The sequence below is a fragment of the Pongo pygmaeus genome, chromosome 20, assembly GCF_028885625.2.
Source record: "Pongo pygmaeus isolate AG05252 chromosome 20, NHGRI_mPonPyg2-v2.0_pri, whole genome shotgun sequence".
Classification (NCBI taxonomy): domain Eukaryota; kingdom Metazoa; phylum Chordata; class Mammalia; order Primates; family Hominidae; genus Pongo; species Pongo pygmaeus.
In genome coordinates this window covers 1,996,025-2,012,878 of record NC_072393.2, presented here as the reverse complement: position 1 = coordinate 2,012,878, position 16,854 = coordinate 1,996,025, and the positions used below count along the sequence as shown (strand labels likewise).

At 59.4% G+C, this 16,854-nt stretch overlaps 2 protein-coding genes across 4 annotated transcripts; one reads left to right on the top strand and one right to left on the bottom strand.

Annotated features, from left to right (window-relative positions):
- Window positions 1-6: 6 nt before the first annotated feature.
- Window positions 7-12,866, bottom strand: SF3A2 (splicing factor 3a subunit 2). The gene is made up of 9 exons (XM_054465458.2): window positions 12,290-12,866; window positions 5,364-5,526; window positions 4,203-4,274; window positions 4,039-4,085; window positions 3,257-3,366; window positions 2,011-2,060; window positions 1,791-1,931; window positions 981-1,049; window positions 7-876 (listed from the first exon to the last, which is right to left on the bottom strand). Exons 2-9 carry the CDS (start codon window positions 5,487-5,489, stop codon window positions 118-120), a joined length of 1,374 nt encoding a protein of 457 aa, XP_054321433.1. The 5' UTR covers window positions 5,490-5,526; window positions 12,290-12,866; the 3' UTR covers window positions 7-117.
- Window positions 12,835-16,383, top strand: PLEKHJ1 (pleckstrin homology domain containing J1). 3 transcript variants are annotated; one of them, XM_063658303.1, is made up of 6 exons: window positions 12,835-13,052; window positions 13,282-13,292; window positions 13,387-13,453; window positions 15,271-15,361; window positions 15,450-15,513; window positions 15,648-16,383. In XM_063658303.1, the coding sequence occupies exons 1-6, from the start codon at window positions 12,959-12,961 to the stop codon at window positions 15,711-15,713; spliced, it is 393 nt and encodes a 130-aa protein (XP_063514373.1). In that variant the 5' UTR covers window positions 12,835-12,958; the 3' UTR covers window positions 15,714-16,383. The 3 variants fall into 3 exon arrangements, with proteins under 3 accessions (XP_063514373.1, XP_054321442.1, XP_063514372.1); XM_054465467.2 differs by having other exon boundaries at window positions 13,225-13,292; XM_063658302.1 differs by having other exon boundaries at window positions 13,225-13,292; window positions 15,450-16,383.
- The last annotated feature ends 471 nt before the right edge of the window (window positions 16,384-16,854 follow it).

Here is a 16,854-nt window from a genome sequence, read left to right as displayed (position 1 = left end):
TCAGGGTTGGGGGAGGCTGTTTAATGAGCGGGGGGGCAGTACAAAAGAGCAGCCTTCTCTCAGTGGGAAAAGGCAAGAGCACCTGGCGCTGGGCTTGCTGGGGGAGGGAGCAGCTTCTCAGTTGGTTGGGGGAGGGGGAGGTATGTTCCCTGGGCCTTCGGAGGGGAGTGGGGGCCTCAGCATTGGGGGCATGGGAGTTGGGGGGTGTACCCCAGGATTTGAGGGGTGAACTCCAGGAGGCTGAGGGTGGACCCCAGGAGCCGACGGATGGACTCCGGGAGGTTGGGGGTGAACCCCCGGGGCCTGAGGGTGCATCCCTGGGGCTGGTGGGTGCACCCCTGGGGCCTGAGGGTGAACGGCGGGGGCTGCTGGGTGCACCCCCGGGGCCTGGGGGTGAACCCCTGCTGATGGGGGAGGATGGACCCCAGGGGCTGGTGGGTGAACCCCAGGGGCTGGTGGGTGGACTCCAGGGGCTGGAGGGTGAACCCCGGGGGCTGGAGGGTGGACTCCGGGAGCTGGGGGGTGGACCCCAGAGGTTGGGGGGTGGACCCCAGGGGCTGGGGGATGGACGCCAGGAGCTGGGGGGTGGACCCCAGATGCAGGGGGATGCACCACTGGGGCCGGGGGGTGGACCCCTGGAGCTGGCAGGGGTAGCTGGGGTGGTCCCGGGGGCCCTGAGGGCGCAGGCCCCGTGGGGGGCATGGGTGGCAGAGGCAGGCCTCCTGGCGGGGGCGGTGGCAAAGACTCAGGCAGCGGTGGCCGAGGGGGCAGACCGTTCATCAGCGGGGGTGGAGGCCGCTTCACCCCAGGGGGGCCGGCGGGGAGGCTGGGTGGAGCCGGGGGCTTCTCCATCTTAAAGTGGAACTGGAGAAAGAACTAGAGAGACGGAGAAAGGTTCAGCAGGCACGGGTGGGGCTAGGGCAGGGATAGGGCCGCCAGGGCTGGGTGGGAAGGAGCCAAGCTCAGGACGAGCCACTCACCTGCTTGGTCTCCCGGTTCCAGTGTGTCCAGAACTTGCCTTCCGCCTTGTCGATCTCTCTGCTCGGCACCTGGGAGGGCGGGGGAGAAAGAGGGCTCCTGGTCCCTGTGACCTCAGGGCCACCATCAGGCAGCGAGCCCGAGGCACTAGCCTCCTCAGCCCGGACTCTACCCTGGGAGCCCAGGAGAAGGCTGGTAAGACTTCCGTGGGGCACAGGCTTCAGTTCTGGAGTGAAACAGACCTGGCCTCAATGCTAGCATGCTGCCGGCCCCCTCCCTGGGCAGTCACTGTTTGTATTATTGGTTTCCTGATGGCTGCCCTGTCCAGGCATGGGCACAGGTTGTAGGAAGCCCTCCAGCCCAGGCATGGGCACAGGTTGTAGGAAGCCCTCCAGCCCAGGCATGGGCACAGGTTGTAGGAAGCCCTCCAGCCCAGGCATGGGCACAGGTTGTAGGAAGCCCTCCAGCCCAGGCATGGGCACAGGTTGTAGGAAGCCCTCCAGCCCAGGCATGGGCACAGGTTGTAGGAAGCCCTCCAGCAGCCGGGCCCGGGAAGGGAGGTCACTTGCGAAGGCCTCATAGGCCTGGCGCTCAGCCCTGCTGGCCTCCCTTCTCGTTGGCCCAGTGGAGCTGGCCCCTCCCGCAGAGCCCAATGGCAGAGGTGCCCTGCCCGGTCTGTGCAGACCCTTCTGGCTCCGACTCAGGGCAGGGGCCAGGGGACCCCGCAGCCCGATAGGTGCCCTGCCCGGCCTGTGCAGATCCTTCCGGCTTGCACATCTCAGGGGGCCCGGGGAACCCCGCAGCCATGCTACCTTGAAGGCAATGGTCTCATAGGGCTCGGCGGCCATGAGCAGGTACTGCCAGCGCCGGTCCGGAGGCTCGATCCTCTGCTCGTACGCAGACATGAAGCGGTGGCGCGGCATGATGCCCTCGGCGATCTCAGGGTAGTCAATCTGCAGGGACACAGCCAGGTGGCAGTGCCGCCTCTCGGGTGCCTTTGGCCGCCCCCCACGCCCAAGTCCCTGATCTCACCTGGAAGAGGAGGCTCTGCTGGCCCATCTCCGAGTCTCTCTGCTTGGTCACTGCAACACAGAAGGCTCTCAGGTCCCGGCTGCTTGTCCTCTCCGAAGCTGAGGGACCTGGGGCGGGCTAATGCCACCCACTGAACGAGGGCGGGACCCCAGGGGAGGCCCTGCAGCTCTGGCAACTGCCAGACAATCTCCGCCCAGGCTATGGGATTCTGGTATAGGTGAAGGCACAGGTGCGTCAGAACTGAGCTACCTGAGGAGTCACTCAGGCAGGGACCGAGGGTGGTGCTCCTTTGTCCCAATCCCCAGAGCCCTTCACCAGGGGTGCTGGCACACCACCCAGCAGGAGTCAGGGCCACTGGGTAGGGAGGGGCCCTCAGCACCCTGGCGTTGGGATTCGAGTGGGGCCACCTGAACAGGGCCGACACCATGTATACGGTGAGCAACAGACAATGCCCTTCCCACCAGAGCTCAGCAGCCTAGACCCTGAGAATGGCTGCTGGGCAGCCTTCCGCCCAGCCACTCTCCATGCAGCCTCAGGCATGCACACTCACAAGCCCTCCACCACCTCACTGTCCTGAGCCCAAGCCCAGGACCTGTCAGGGCCTCCCCACCAGGAGCCTGCAGCTCTAGCCGCCCTCGCCCACCCGGTGCACCTGCCCCGGGACCTCTGCCCTGCAGGCTTCTGTCTAGAGGCCAGGCACACAGGCTGTCCCCACCTTCTATAAAGAACACTTGCTGGGTAGCGTGCCCGCCTTCCTGACCCCTATGGACACAGGTCTCTATCTTCCACCCTGGTCGCTTCCCCGGCTTTCTGAACCAGGTCACCTCTAGCCATTCCCACTGCTGAGGGTCCGGGAGGAGCCGCCTCTAACAGCCGCTTCTCCCTGTCCTCCTTCAAAGGCTTCAAGGTTAACCGGAGGGATGTGCCAGGGCTCATCACACCTCCACTTCCACTCTTTTGCTTGGCAAGAATTCCCAGAAGCTTCCACAACACCCGGACAGGAGGGCACAGACTGTGGCTCAGTTGGGAAATGGGCCGCTGGGTGAGACGGGTGCTTATCGGGCACAGCCTGACAGCTCCCAGACACAACGCCAGAGGCTGCAGGTGGGTGAGGGACGGCCACCAAGGCCAGAAAACAGTGGCTCAGGAACGAGGGTATCAGGGCTGCGCCTCCTGCACTGGAGCCTAAATAACCCATTCATGCGGCGGCAGCGGCTGTGGCCGGCCGCGCTCCGGGCAGACTCACCTTTGTAGCCTGGGCGGCCGATCTTCACAAACTTCTTCACCTCCACCTTGACCTTCTCAGGCGCGGGCTGGGCAGGGGCCTCCTTGGCCTCCTTGGCTGCTCGCCGGGCCCTGCGGGCAGGGCGGACGTGGTGCTGGGACCCCTCCACACACAGGCACCAAAGCCACGGGCCCAGGTGCCAGGAGCCCCCTGACCTTGGAGCTCACTACAAGCTGGGGGATGAGGAGGACCAGGGGCCTGGGAGGGGCCCTGGGGTTTGGCTGAGGACAGGGATAGGACAGGCATGTTCTCTTCCTGTCATGCTCCTCACTGTCCCTGGCTGGGGCCCTTCCAACAACTCCATGCCTCTTTTCCCTTTTTTTTTTTTTTTTTTTTTAAAATAAGACAGAGTCTCACTCTGTCGCCCAGGCTGGAGTGCAGTGGCAGCATCTTGGTTCACTGCAACCTCTGCCTCCCAGATTCAAGATTCTTCTGCCTCAGCCTCCATAGTAGCTGCAATTACAGCGTGTGCCACCACGCCTGGCCTAATTTTTGTATTTTTAGTAGAGAAAGAGTTTCACAATGTTGGCCAGGCTGGTCTCGAACTCCTGACCTCAAGTGATCTGCCCGCCTCAGCCATCCATGCCTGTTCTCTAATGCTCCCCAGAAAGCATACTCCAGCGCCCAGGGACGCTCAGGCCAGGCTGGCTTCCCGGCTGTGGAGCAGTGGCCCGTGAGGCTCACAGAGACTTGAGCCGACGGCTGCTAGAGCACCAGGCATCAAAGGGACATGAGGTACTCACAGGTTGGTCTGGTGCTTCTTCCCCTGGGTATGTGCCAGGTAGCTCCCCTGGAGTGGAAAGGAAACACGCATGACTCGAGGCCAGGGGGACAGACACAGGCAGGTCCCCCTGATGTCAGCCACTCAGCCCGCCATGAGCCATCCGGAGCCAGGCAGAGGCCGCACCTCATTGTTGTGAAGCGTCAGGCAGAGCTTGCATTCATAAGAGCCCAGGTGGTTCTTCATGAAGTACGGGTCCTGGAGGGGAAGAACAGGTGCCCGTTAGACAGAAGATCGAAGCCTGCTGCGGTCAGGGCCCTCAGAAGTGGGATTCCCTTTCTGTAGAGGCACGGAGGCAGGACCCCCTTTCTGTAGAGGCACGGAGGCAGGACCCCCTTTCTGTAGAGGCATGGAGGCAGAACCCCCTTTCTGCAGAGGCATGGAGGCAGGACCCCCTTTCTGTAGAGGCATGGCTGTCCCTGACAGTGGTCAAGCGTTTCTGAAAACGGGGGATCCAGCGGGAGGCCTTTGTGAGCACGGCTGTCACCAGCTGGGGCTGTGGCCCAGGCTTCGAGCAGTGGGGGTTCCACAGGGAGCCCCCGGCACCACCTTCCTGGTGGTTCTGAGTCAGAGGGAGGCAGAGCCAGGACAGCACCGCTGGTCACTCCCGAGGCATGGAGCCGTCCGCTGCCCACGCCACCACGCCAGGGGTTGGCACAAGGCAGTCACAGGCCCAAGAAAAGCAAATGGGCTACACTGAAGACCCAGAGACTCGCCCATCTGCAGGCCCTAAGCCGGGGCAGCTGGGCGCACACTTCTCGTCTCAAGACGCTGGAGTTCAAAGTCTAACTCCACCATCTGCGGCTGTGGCACCCCCTCTACCCATGACCTCATCTGGAAGACAGGGACAGTAACAGAGCCCTTGCCATAGGCCAGGCCCGTGGGGCATGTCAGGGTACACAGAGAGTGCTCCAGCCCCGATGTCCATGGTGCTGAGGGGACCCCGCTCACCCCTGCCTCTGCACAAGCTAAAATCAAAGGGTGCCCTTCACCACATCTAGCTGGACTGACATCAGCTCTCCCCACTCCCAGAAAATTAAATGATGCAAAACAGAAGGCTTTGGACAGAACAAAACATTTCCACATGGGACTCAGAGCCACAGAGGGTCTGATCTCTGGGGTGGACAGACGGGAGCTGTGGCTGCTCGGGGGCAACGGGAGCATCTAGACACGGGGCTGCATCGCCCAGCCTGGGCGGAGGCCCAGGAAGAGCCTCTGGCACCCTCTCCAGGGCTGCCCTGGAAAGCCCAGCACCCACCACAGGCGGCTGCATGGTGGCTGGCCCACCTTGTTGATGTCGATGGTCTCCAGGGCCAGCTGCCGGAGGCGCTCCCTGCGGTCACGGTTGCTCTCGGAGGAGGAGGCCACGCCCCCGCTCCCGGTCTTGCCCCCGGGGCGATGCTGGAAGTCCATGGTGATGGCCTTAGGGCTTTAGCAGACCGGGAGACACCTGTGGAGGCCAAGAGGAGAGTGAGGAAGATGGCTCAGAACTCGGGGCTGCTGCTGGGACCTCCCTTGGTGGGCTGGGCTGGAGCCTGCGAGACTGCCCCTCACCCTGCACTCCCAGCGCCAGGGTCTAACCAGCCCTGAGGGGGCCACCCCATAGCACACCCAGTCTCTTCCAGGAGGTCGAGGCCCACTGTGGACAGGCACAGACACGAGGAAGCTGGAGCCCGTCTCCAAGTGACCGTGCATGAGGGATGGAGAGGAAGGTGCTCCAGCCCAGAGTGCCAAGGCCTGGAGACCTGAAATGGCAACAGGGAGCCCAGAGAAGGCATAACGGGAAGACAAGACCAAGATCTCACAAACGAGTCACCAGCTCCAGGAAGCCATCCCGGACTGCCCAAGCCCCTAGTGTTCACGCCTTCCTCTGAACTCCCTCTCTGGTTGGCTACGCTTACTTGTCCCAACCTAATCTCCTAGGCTCGCTGTAAATTTGTTAGGAGGTGAGGACACTGATCTTCGCATCCTCACTGGGTAATACCCGGGAGATCGGCCACATCTGCTTGTGGCGCAGGAGGGCCCTGCTGAGTCCCCACCACCCTCTTCCTGACGCAGGCCTCTGCCACGGTCTCCCACGCCCTTTCAGGCTCTGTGCAAACCCGAGTTCCAGGCAGCCTCCTCTCATCTCCTGATAGTCTTCCCCTTGCCTGCTCAACGTTGGCCCTGGGCCCTGATTTAAGGGCCTTGGGTGAGCTCAGAGAGATGGGGCCCATGAGACTGAGTGAATCATTGCCCCCCAAAGATATCCACATCCTAATCCCTGGGACCTGTGAACATGCCCCCTCATGGCAGAAAAGGGATGTGCAGGTGGGCTTGAGGATCTTAAAACGGCAGGTGATCCTGGGTGACCTCATGAGAGGAGGCGGGAGGCTGAGAGTCAGAGAGGCTGCGCTGTGGCTGTGAACGGGGAGGAAGGGGCCCTGAGGAAAGGGACACAGGTGCCTCTGGACGCTGGGAAAGGCAGGCAATGAGTTTTCCCCCAGAGCCTCCAGAAGGAATGGAGCCCTGTGGACTGTTTGGACTCTGACCCCAGAACCAGAAGCTGATACAGCCATGTCATCTGAACTACTTCGTCTGCAGTGATGTGTCACAGTGGCTGCAGGTGTGCAGGGGCACGCTGAGGGACAGGCCACAGTGGCTGCAGGTGTGCAGGGGCATGCTGAGGGACAGGCCAGCTGTGCTGCTGACTTGAGGTGGGGCCTGAAGTCACCCCTTACTCTATGGGGGCCCAGGACCCCTCCCCAACCAGTTTTTATTCCCTGGGCAAGTTTATGAAAATGATCAAGCATGGTAACTGGTGAGGTGGACCTCCCAGCTCACTGCAGTATCACGGCTGCCCCAGCAGAAGTTCAGATGTCACAAAAGCCCACCTAGAGATGCCCATTTTTACATGTTGTCACGTAAACTTTGAGAAACCACCACCGTGACCATCGCCATCCCTTCACAAAACAAAGAACATTTCAGTGTGAAAAAGGAGACTGTGACACCAGAAGGACTGTCCTTTGCCGGGAACGCCACCTTCTGGCCCCAAGGAACCCTCCCCGCCTTGGGCTTCTTGGCCACGCATTCTTCAGGACCAGGGAAAACTGCATCCTCTCTGTGCTGGCGCCGTCAGCCGCAGCCACACCAACTCCTACAGTCCCTGCTGCCACAACAGCTTACAGCTGCCTGGGAGGCTCTGTCTCCGGACGGCCCACAGGCGGGCAGGATTGTGTGGGTGCCACCCGGACAGGTTCATGAAGTGCCTTGTTTTTCTCTGGAGGACATTCAAGCATTTCCTGGTCAAGTGACATGAAACTCACATCAGGGGACGTGCGTGAGGAGCCCAGCGAGCAGCCTCCCAGCAGGCCACAGCCGCACTTGCCTCTCCACGCAGCACAGAAACCACAGTCCTCCACGCATCTCAGCACCGAACCGAGCCCTCGCCGGGGGGGAACGTGCGAGAAGGCAGGGAATCAGCCTTCTTTCACGGATGCACTCCAAGAACCCAGGAGGGGCCTGGTGCTGGCAGGCACTCCCACACACAGATCTCGGGGAGTCATCAAGCGCTCCCCTCTCCTAGGAGGACGAGCTGTTCCTTTCGTCTTGAAAGAATTCAACAGCATGCGAACGCCCTGCTTGTCCCGTCGTGGCCTCTCCTGGACCACACCCCATTCTGAGGCTGAGCTCTGCCATCACTGGTCTCTACCCCCAAGCCTGCGCTCTCCACAGCACCCACCCATGCGTCCTCATGGCCGGCAGAGAGAAGAGCAGAGGGCGGGACGTGTCTGCAGACGACCCAGGGCCCAGGAGGAGCGGAGCTCAGCCTCAGGAGTAACCCGCACTTTGCTCCTCCATGCGGGAAGAGGCAGCGCAGCTTCTGGGGCCAGGACAGGTGCAGATGGCCACAGCAAGAGCCACCCATCTATCTTGATATACTTATTTCCAGTCACATTTTAGTGACATTTCCAGAACGTTCTAATGACCCAATGGCTGGGAGGACTTGGAAAAGGAACTTAGATGGCAAAATGCTAACAAAGCCAAGAGTTCAGATCTATCTAGGGCGAGCCAAGTTACTTCTTAAAACTGGCCAGACAGAACGCCCCAGCGGCCAGTGGCTGGCTCAGGACACAAGCTCCAGCTGTCACAGGGAGCACCTGTGGAGTCTGGCCCACGGAAACCTAAACCCAGACCAATACTCAACCACTCACCAAGTAAAACTCTGATCTGAAAACCAGAAACCATCCAAACCCAAGCCATCACAGCCACCGAACACCCACACTGTCCCTCCCCAGCAGCTGAAATGGGGCAGCACCCCGGGGAAGGTCCCGCGCTCCGACCCCCCACGACCCTCAAGCCTCCCCAGCAGCTGAAATGGGGCAGCACCCCGGGGAAGGTCCCGCGCTCCGACCCCCCACGACCCTCAAGCCTCCCCAGCAGCTGAAATGGGGCAGCACCCCGGGGAAGGTCCCGCGCTCCGACCCCCCACGACCCTCAAGCCTCCCCAGCAGCTGAAATGGGGCAGCACCCCGGGGAAGGTCCCGCGCTCCGACCCCCCACGACCCTCAAGCCTCCCCAAGCAGCTGAAATGGGGCAGCACCCCGGGGAAGGTCCCGCGCTCCGACCCCCCACGACCCTCAAGCCTCCCCAGCAGCTGAAATGGGGCAGCACCCTGGGGAAGGTCCCGCGCTCCGACCTCCCACGACCCTCAAGCCTCCCCAGCAGCTGAAATGGGGCAGCACCCCGGGGAAGGTCCCACGCTCCAATCACCCATGACCCTCCAGTAGATCAGAACTTTATTCCCAGAAGAACTGATATAAAAGGGCCTCTGGAGTTAGAGAGACAGGCCCAGCAGAGCAAGGGGGTCCAGGGTCAGGCCGAAAAGAGGGGACTGAATCACCACCTGCCGACTGGGCAGCGGGAAGTCTGGCGGCCCAGCACGGATGCCCCCCACCCAAGGGTAGGCCAGGAGTCTTTTCCGGGGAAACAGCGCCAGAGGAAGAATTCTCAAATACTAACATTCAGGGTCCCCACACCTCAAAGAAAAGGCCCGCTCCTCGCCAGGCCACTGGGCAGTTGGCCTCCCTGGAAGAGAAGTGGCGCTCACACAGAGCTGCCGGCCGCTTCGTTCTTAAAGAGAAACACACGCGTCGGAGAACAAAGAGACTGATGGGAATCCCAGTAAGAGATCGCTGACACCCTCCTTCATTATGGGGGAAGCCATTGCACCACAAACCCAGAACAGGACGCTGAATGATAATAAGTTGAATTAAAACAAAAAGCCCTTGAAAAATACAGACGGGACGATCCAAACAAAAAATTCCATACCAGAGTTGGAAGCTGAGCCAAACAAATCTTTCATAAAGGAAAGTCAAAAGTTAAAAAAACAGGAGGAAAAGCAAGAACCTAGAGGACATTCCAGAGTGAGAACTGAAAAAACACCCAACAAAATAAAACAGGAAAAATATTATCACAAAAATAACAAAAGAACATTAACAAGAAAATTAAAAACAAAAACAAAACCCAGGACTAAAGGAACCAAACAGTCCAGATACCAAGCACGCACCAGGATCAGCAAATAAAAAGATCCCCGGTAAACGGGGAAATCAGGAAATTTTACGACACCAAGGAAAATGTTAACCTTCTACGAGACAGAAACACAACTGACCAGAAAAAATCAGAAACCAGCGTAGGAACTATCTTTTGAGAACAGCACTGAAAACAATGCTTTCACAGTTCTGAGCAAATACAGATTTTTTTTTCTCTCTCTTTTTTTTTTTTGAGATGGATTCAAGCTCTGTCGCCCAGGCAGTAGCGATCTTGGCTCACTGCAACCTCCGCCTCCCAGGTTCAAGCGATTCTCCTGCCTTAGCCCCCCGAGCAGCTGAGATTACAGGCACATGCCAACATGCCTGGCTAATTTTTATATTTAGTAGAGATGGGATTTCACCAGGTTGGCGAGGCTGGTCTCGAACTCCCAAACTCAAGTCATCCGCCCGCCTCGGCCTCCCAAAGTGCTGGGATTACAGGCGTGAGCCACCACGCCTGGCCTACAAATACAGATTTTCAATCTAGATTTTTATACCCCATCAAACTTCTAACTATGAGGGTAAATAAACTCATTTTCAGACAATCAAGGACTTCCCCCACCCCCGAAAAAAATCATCTGTTTCTTCAAAAGCTCCCATAAGTTTCTGCTCTGACAGCATGAAAAGGAAGAGACGGCCACACTGGACACAGAGGTCAGCACAGGGGAGCAAGGACAGGAAGCTTTGGGACAACAGCTCCACTTTCAGGTCAGAGCACAACCAGTCCCATTTGGAGGAGAATACGGGGGTCTTGGAGGGAAGTGGTGAGGGGAGATCAATTTATTTAAACCTGTGCAAAATACAACTGATAGGTGTGTGATGTGGGAGCTTTGTGGGGAAAAAAACAAACAGCAGGTAAAAGAAAATCAGGCTAATGGTAAAAACAAAGTTAATTAGCTTTAAGGGAAGATAGAATGGTACAAGAAAAGCCCAGTTGAACATATTACTTGTTTTAGCAGCCAACAATATTTTGCCTCTTATTTAGAAAACACAACCAATGACCAACTATGCTCATGACATAAACTCATTCAGGATATAGAAGGTGAAGGTGCAGTGGGTGCATGGAAGGGAGAAGATCTCAAAAGTCGTGACAAGAAATCAGCAGATGATGTCTACAAATTGATAAATCCACGAAGAAGTCTGTTACTTACTAAGGTAAAGATCAGGGGACAGCCTGGCCAACCTGGTAAAACCTCATCTCTACAAAAAATACAAAAATTAGCCGGGTGCAGTGGCTCATGCCTGTAATCCTACCACTTTGGGAGGCAGTGGTGGGTGGATCACCTGAGGTCAGGAGTTCGAGACCAGCCTGGGCAAGATGGCGAAACCTCGTCTCTACAAAAAATACAAAAATTAGCCGGGCATGGTGGTGAGCACTTGTGATCCCACCAGGTGCTCGATCGAGAGGTTGAGGCAGGAGGATGGCTTGAGCATGGGAGTTTGAGGCTGCAGTAATCTGTGATTGCACCACTGCACTCACTGCAGCCTGGGTGACAGAGCAAGACCCTGTCTCAAAACAAACAAAAAACCGATGACGACCAGGGGAAATGAGCTTAAGAATTGAGGAAAAGTGGCCTCCGGCACCTGGGACTAGACCATTGAGAAGAAATTAGTTTTTGGTGCCAACACCGTTCTCTCCTTAAACCTAGCAAACAACCTGTTTTCCAGAGCTCCCCCTGGCTGTTTGGTGTTGTCCAAGGATACACAAGAACAACGGTCATAGCGGGGTGCACCTGCAAAATGGGGCCAGCTAACGTTTTCTGGTCGCCTTTGGCATGATGTTGAAGCCACCACTCCCGTTTTAAGGGAACTGAGGCTCACAGGAGTTACATCACAGAGCCCCAGTCAACTAACAGGTACAGATTAGCATGCAGAAGCGTTCTCGGCTACAAGGAAGGCGGCCCAAAAACCATTTCAGCCGCGATCCCGATTCAACCCCAACGAGTCTTGGTTGTTTCTTTTTTATTTTGTGAAACAGGGTCTTGCTCTGTTGTCCAGGCTGGAGTGCAACGGCGCAATCACAGCTCACTGCAGCCTCGACCTCCTGGACTCAAGCCATCTTCCCGCTTCAGCCTCCAGAGTAGCTGGGACTACAGGCGCGCGTCACCAACCACGCCTGGCTAATTTTTTTTTTTTGCAGCGATGGGGTCTCGCTATGTTGCCCAGGCTGGAGTACAGTGGTGGGATCATGGCTCACTGCAGCCTCGACATTCCGGGCTCAAGCAATCCTCTCGAGTAGCTGGGCCTACAGGCACAACCACCACTCCTGGCTAATTTTTTAAAATTTTTTGTAGAGATGGGGTCTCGGTGTGTTGTCCAGGCTGGTCTCGAACTCCTGGCATCAAGCGATCCTCCCGCCAAGGCCTCCCTGAGCAGTGAGATTACAGTCGTGATCCCCCGCGCGCGGCCTCCCAACAGGAGTTTGGAAATAGAGTTCATAGCGGGCCCGACACTCCAGGCCCGCCCAGCGCGGGGCCTCAGGATGCACAGGGCCGGACGCTCACGGGAGGAGGGAGGGGAGCGACGCCGCCGCCCGCCCCTCGGCCCGCGGCCTGTCGCAAGTGCCTCTCTCCTACGTCCGCTGTCCCCCAGGGAACCCCCGGTCCGCGTTGGCCACCGCCCTCAACCGCCTCTACTCCTCACCAGAACCCGAAGCCGCGTTATTTCCTCCTCGATCCGCCACCTCCACGACTTCGTTCGGCGCACGCGCATCGCGGGCAAAGAAAGCACTTCCGGGGCAAATGGGGCGGGCCCTCTGATGTGCGCATGCCCGGCCCACCCAGCGGCGTGAGTCAGAGGGTCCCGAGGCGCGAAGGAAAAGGCTGGAGGGGGCGGGGCTGAAAGCGCCGCCTGGAAGGCAAACTGCGCGTGCGCACAACGCTTTCAACGAACCCTCGGTCCGCTGCGGCCGCGCGGGGCCAGCTTTCGCGAGGGGGCGGCTGACACTCGCCGGGAGACGTTATCGCTCCCTCCGCCTGCGCCTGGCCGCTCTAGGAAGGGGTCCCAGCCATGGCTGGGGTGCCTTGATTCAGTTCCACCTTGGTCCGGTTTATTTCAGTTTAATGGTTATGTAACAACGGTCCGTCTCTCCTACCAACCGGTACACCGCCCACCCCCCCCCAGGCCAGCAGCCACGGGTCGCCAGCGCCACGCAGCGGAGATGGGAAGCATGGCCGGCCCAAGGTGCGCAGGCGCACTAGCCCTGGCGGTGCTTCCGTGTCTGCGCCGTGAGACATTTTTGGCGCCGGCCCCAGCGTGAGCGGGGACGGCGGCCGGGAGGGCGAGGCCCGGGTTCCCGTTCCCCGCGAAGCCATGCGGTACAACGAGAAGGAGCTGCAGGCGCTGTCCCGGCAGCCGGCCGAGATGGCGGCCGAGCTGGGCATGAGGGGCCCCAAAAAGGGCAGCGGTGAGCGGGACCCGGGAGACCGAGACAGTGCCAGGGGCGGGAGGCCGGGGCTAGGGCCGGGGTCTGGGCGGGGGTGTGCCGGAGGCCGGAGTCCGGGTCGGGGCGCCGGGGGCGGGAGGCCGGGGTCCGGGCGAGGGCTGCCTGCGCCCCTGAGTGCGCGCTGTGCCCGCAGTGCTGAAGCGGCGTCTGGTGAAGCTGGTGGTGAATTTTCTCTTCTACTTTCGGACAGACGAGGCCGAGGTAGGGGCGTCCCGGGCGCGCGGGCGGGTCCCAGGCTGGGCCCCGCGGAAGCCGGATGCTCACCGCCCCGTCCCGGCGCCCGTGTCTTCCCCAGCCCGTCGGAGCCCTGCTGCTGGAGCGCTGCAGAGTCATCCGGGAAGAACCCGGCACCTTCTCCATCAGTGAGTGGGGCCAGGGAGGCCAGCGGCGCCTCCCGCAGCTCGGGGCACCCGCAGCGCCGCACTGTCCTCTCCCCAGGCGCCCAAGGTCTCTGTGTCCCCAGCCTGGCGCCACCCTCCCCAGACACAAGAGTGCATTGTCTACGGGCAGCTCAAGGTCAAGTTCTCCTGGCGGGCACCACCCTTCTCACCTGCCGAGTCCACTTAAGCTTGGGTCCCTCCCAGACTCTGCTCTTGCTTCCCTGTGGGCCAGGCTGTACTCACAGGGCAGATGGGCCAGCCCCACCCAAAGCGTTTCCCCAGCTGCCAAGACTAGCATGGGGCTAGCATTGTTATATGGCCCCGGGCTGGAAATCCCAGGTGGGGGTAGGAGGAGTGAGAAGGGGGTGTTCTCCTGGGTCTTAAGAGATTCCCTTCTGCGGGGAAAGATGGAGTCCCTGCTAGTTTGCCCAGAGTGGCTTTCAAAATTCCACAGGCCAGGTGCCTTAAATATCAGAAACATTCTCTACAGTTCTGGAGGCCAGAAATGTTAGATGAAGGTGTTGGTGGGGCCGAATCCTTTTTTTTTTTTTTTTTTTTTTTTTTTGAGACGGAGTCTTGCCCTGTCGCCCAGGCTGGAGTGCAGTGGCATGATCTCGGCTCACTGCAATGTCCGCCTCCCGGGTTCACGCCATTCTCCTGCCTCAGCCTCCCGAGTAGCTGAGACTACAGGCGCCCACCACCAAGCCCGGCTAATTTTTTGTATTTTTAGTAGAGACAGGGTTTCATCGTGTTAGCCAGGATGGTCTCGATCTCCTGACCTTGTGATCCGCCCACCTCGGCCTCGCAAAGTGCTGGGATTACAGGCGTGAGCCACCGCGCCCAGCCGGGGCCGAATGCTTCTGAGGCCGAGGGGAGTCTCCCAGTTCGTAGTGGTGGCCAGTATACTCCAGGTTCTTTGGCTTGTGGAAGCGCCACCTTGTCCTCCCTGCATCACGTCTGTGCCCACATTTCCCCTTTTCCCCTTCCACACAGACGCCAAGCAGAATTTAGGGCCTACCCTGACAACCCCTTTTTACTTTATTTACTTATTTTTTTAGACGGGGGTCTTGCTATGTTGCCCAGGCTGGAGTGCAGTGGTGCAATCTCGGCTTCCTGTAACTTCTCCCTCCCGGTTTCAAGTGATTCTCCTGCCTCAGCCGCCCAAGTAGCTGGGATTACAGGCGTGCGCCATCATGCCCAGCTAATTTTTGTATTTTTAGTAGAGACGAGGTTTCGCCATGTTGGCACTCCTGACCTCAGGTGATCCTCCCGCCTCGGCCTCCCAAAGTGCTGGGATTACGGTCTTGAGCCACCGTCTCCGGCCCTCTTTCTTTTTGAGACGGGATCTCTTGTTTCCCAGGCTGGAGTGCAGTGGCGTGATCACAGCTCCCTGCAGCCTCAACCCCCTTGGCTCAAGCGATCCTCCCACTTCTGACTCCGGAGTGGCTGGGCCTACAAGGCCCCACCACCACACCTGGCTAATTTTTGTTTTTGTAGAGATGGGGATTTTGCCATGTCACCCAGGGTGGTCTGGAACTCCTGAGCTCAAGCAATCCTCCCACGTTGGCCTCTCAAAGCGCTGGGATTATAGGCGTGAGCCACCGTGCCCGGCGACCACCTCATTTTAACTAGTTTATTTGCAAAGACCCTATTTCCATACAGGGTCACACTCATGGGTTCTGGGGGTCAGGACATGAACGCATCTTTGTGGGGGCCAGAGGAGGGACAGTTATGGGCAGTGGCAAGAGGAAGCTGCTTGTGGCTGTGGGTAGGACCGACCGCAGGTGTTCCCTCCCCAGGCTTCATCGAGGACCCTGAGAGGAAGTATCACTTTGAGTGCAGCAGCGAGGAGCAGTGTCAAGAGTGGATGGAGGCTCTGCGTCAGGCCAGGTGGGGCCAGGCAGTGGTGGGCACTGCTGGGGTGGGCACAGCAGCCATGCAGAGCAGGCATCTGACCACATGCCACCCTTTTCCCCAGCTACGAGTTCATGCGGAGAAGCCTCATCTTCTACAGGAATGAAATACGGAAGGTGACGGGCAAGGTGTGTGCAGGGCTGCAGAGGGCCGGGGTGGGGCTGCAGGTGGCCAGGGTGGGGCTGCAGGTGGCTGGGGTGGGGCTGCAGGTGGCAGAAGCAGTCCTCCGGCCCTGGCTCATGGCCACCCGTCCACCCCACAGGACCCCCTGGAACAGTTCGGCATATCCGAGGAGGCCAGGTTCCAGCTGAGTGGCTTGCAGGCATGAGCGCAGGGCATGGCGGTCAGCGTGCAGCTGGACAGGACTGTCCTGCCCAGCCGTGAATCGCTTGGCGATGCCTGGATTTGTTTTGTTTTGGTTTTTGGGTCAGGGTGTCACTGTGTTGCCCAGGCACAGTGGTGCCACAGCTCACTGTGACCTTGACCTTCTGGACTCAAGTGATCCTCCTGCCTCAGCTTCCCAAGTAGTGGGGGTCACAGGCATGAGCCGCCACACCCGGCCATCACACCTGGATTTTCAGTGGGAGGTTTTTGGTTTGGAGACATCCAAAGCCTGAAGCCAGATGGGTGTGGGCAGGGGCTGCATTTTATGAAACTGCCCAGCAAGCTGCCCTCCCTGAGGCCCCAGGATCCACCTAACTGGCCTGGCACCTGGTGCCACATGCTGCTGCCAGGATATGCGCCCTCCCACAGGTGCCCCGCCTGAGTTGTGTGCATCCAGGACCTGGCGAGCCCCTGGGCTGGTGGCATGGCTCCCCTGCCCCGTGCTGAATGAATGTACGGAGCCAGACAAAGCTGTGAATGGCATAGGGGCTGAGTCCCCCACCAGCTGTGAATTCTGCAAACAGGAGGGCCCTGGCTGTCTGTGCACCTGGGGAAGTGGCTGCCCTGGGGCCGGGGTGCTTGTTCTGTTCAAATAAAGGTACCTCTTCTCCACACTGGATGGCGGTGAAGTGAAGGAGAGGGGAGGGGCAGCCGGGGAGCCCCCACCCAAGGGAAGTAAGGCTCAGGGTCCTGAGAGGCAATGGCTGGACCTCCTGCACTGAGGGGAGAGCTAGAACCCCCAGCCAGGACAAGTGGAGGCTGGGACCCAGGCCTGGGGAGAACGGGGCTGCTGTGTGGTATCAGGAATCCTGTGGTGTCGTGGGGTCCCGCCTCTGGCATTCACGGGCCCTCCCGGAGTGTGGCTGGGGCCTGGGCCGGCTTTGGTCCATCTGATGTGAAAAGGACTTTGCCGATGTCATTGGGGTCGCAGATCTGGTTTTTCGTTCATCAAAAGGCACTTTGCCCGTGGCCTGGTGCCCTCGTAAGCCTCCCTAAGGCCAGGGTGTCCTGGTGTCAGCCCCCGGAGCTTCTACTAGGAGCGCCCCTAGGCCCTCCACTCCCCGTTTCGGCGATGACACACTAGC

Excerpts from the sequence above, each read along its gene's own strand:
- SF3A2 (XM_054465458.2), bottom strand. The coding sequence starts at position 5,489 with ATGGACTTCCAGCATCGCCCCGGGGGCAAGACCGGGAGCGGGGGCGTG. Across the intron at positions 4,275-5,363 it reads AGACCATCGACATCAACAAG|GACCCGTACTTCATGAAGAA; the intron begins GTGGGCCAGCCA and ends CTTCCCCTCCAG. Across the intron at positions 3,367-4,038 it reads AAGAAGCACCAGACCAACCT|GGCCCGGCGAGCAGCCAAGG; the intron begins GTGAGTACCTCA and ends CCCTGCCCGCAG.
- PLEKHJ1 (XM_063658302.1), top strand. The coding sequence starts at position 12,959 with ATGCGGTACAACGAGAAGGAGCTGCAGGCGCTGTCCCGGCAGCCGGCC. Across the intron at positions 13,293-13,386 it reads TTCGGACAGACGAGGCCGAG|CCCGTCGGAGCCCTGCTGCT; the intron begins GTAGGGGCGTCC and ends TGTCTTCCCCAG. Across the intron at positions 13,454-15,270 it reads ACCCGGCACCTTCTCCATCA|GCTTCATCGAGGACCCTGAG; the intron begins GTGAGTGGGGCC and ends TTCCCTCCCCAG.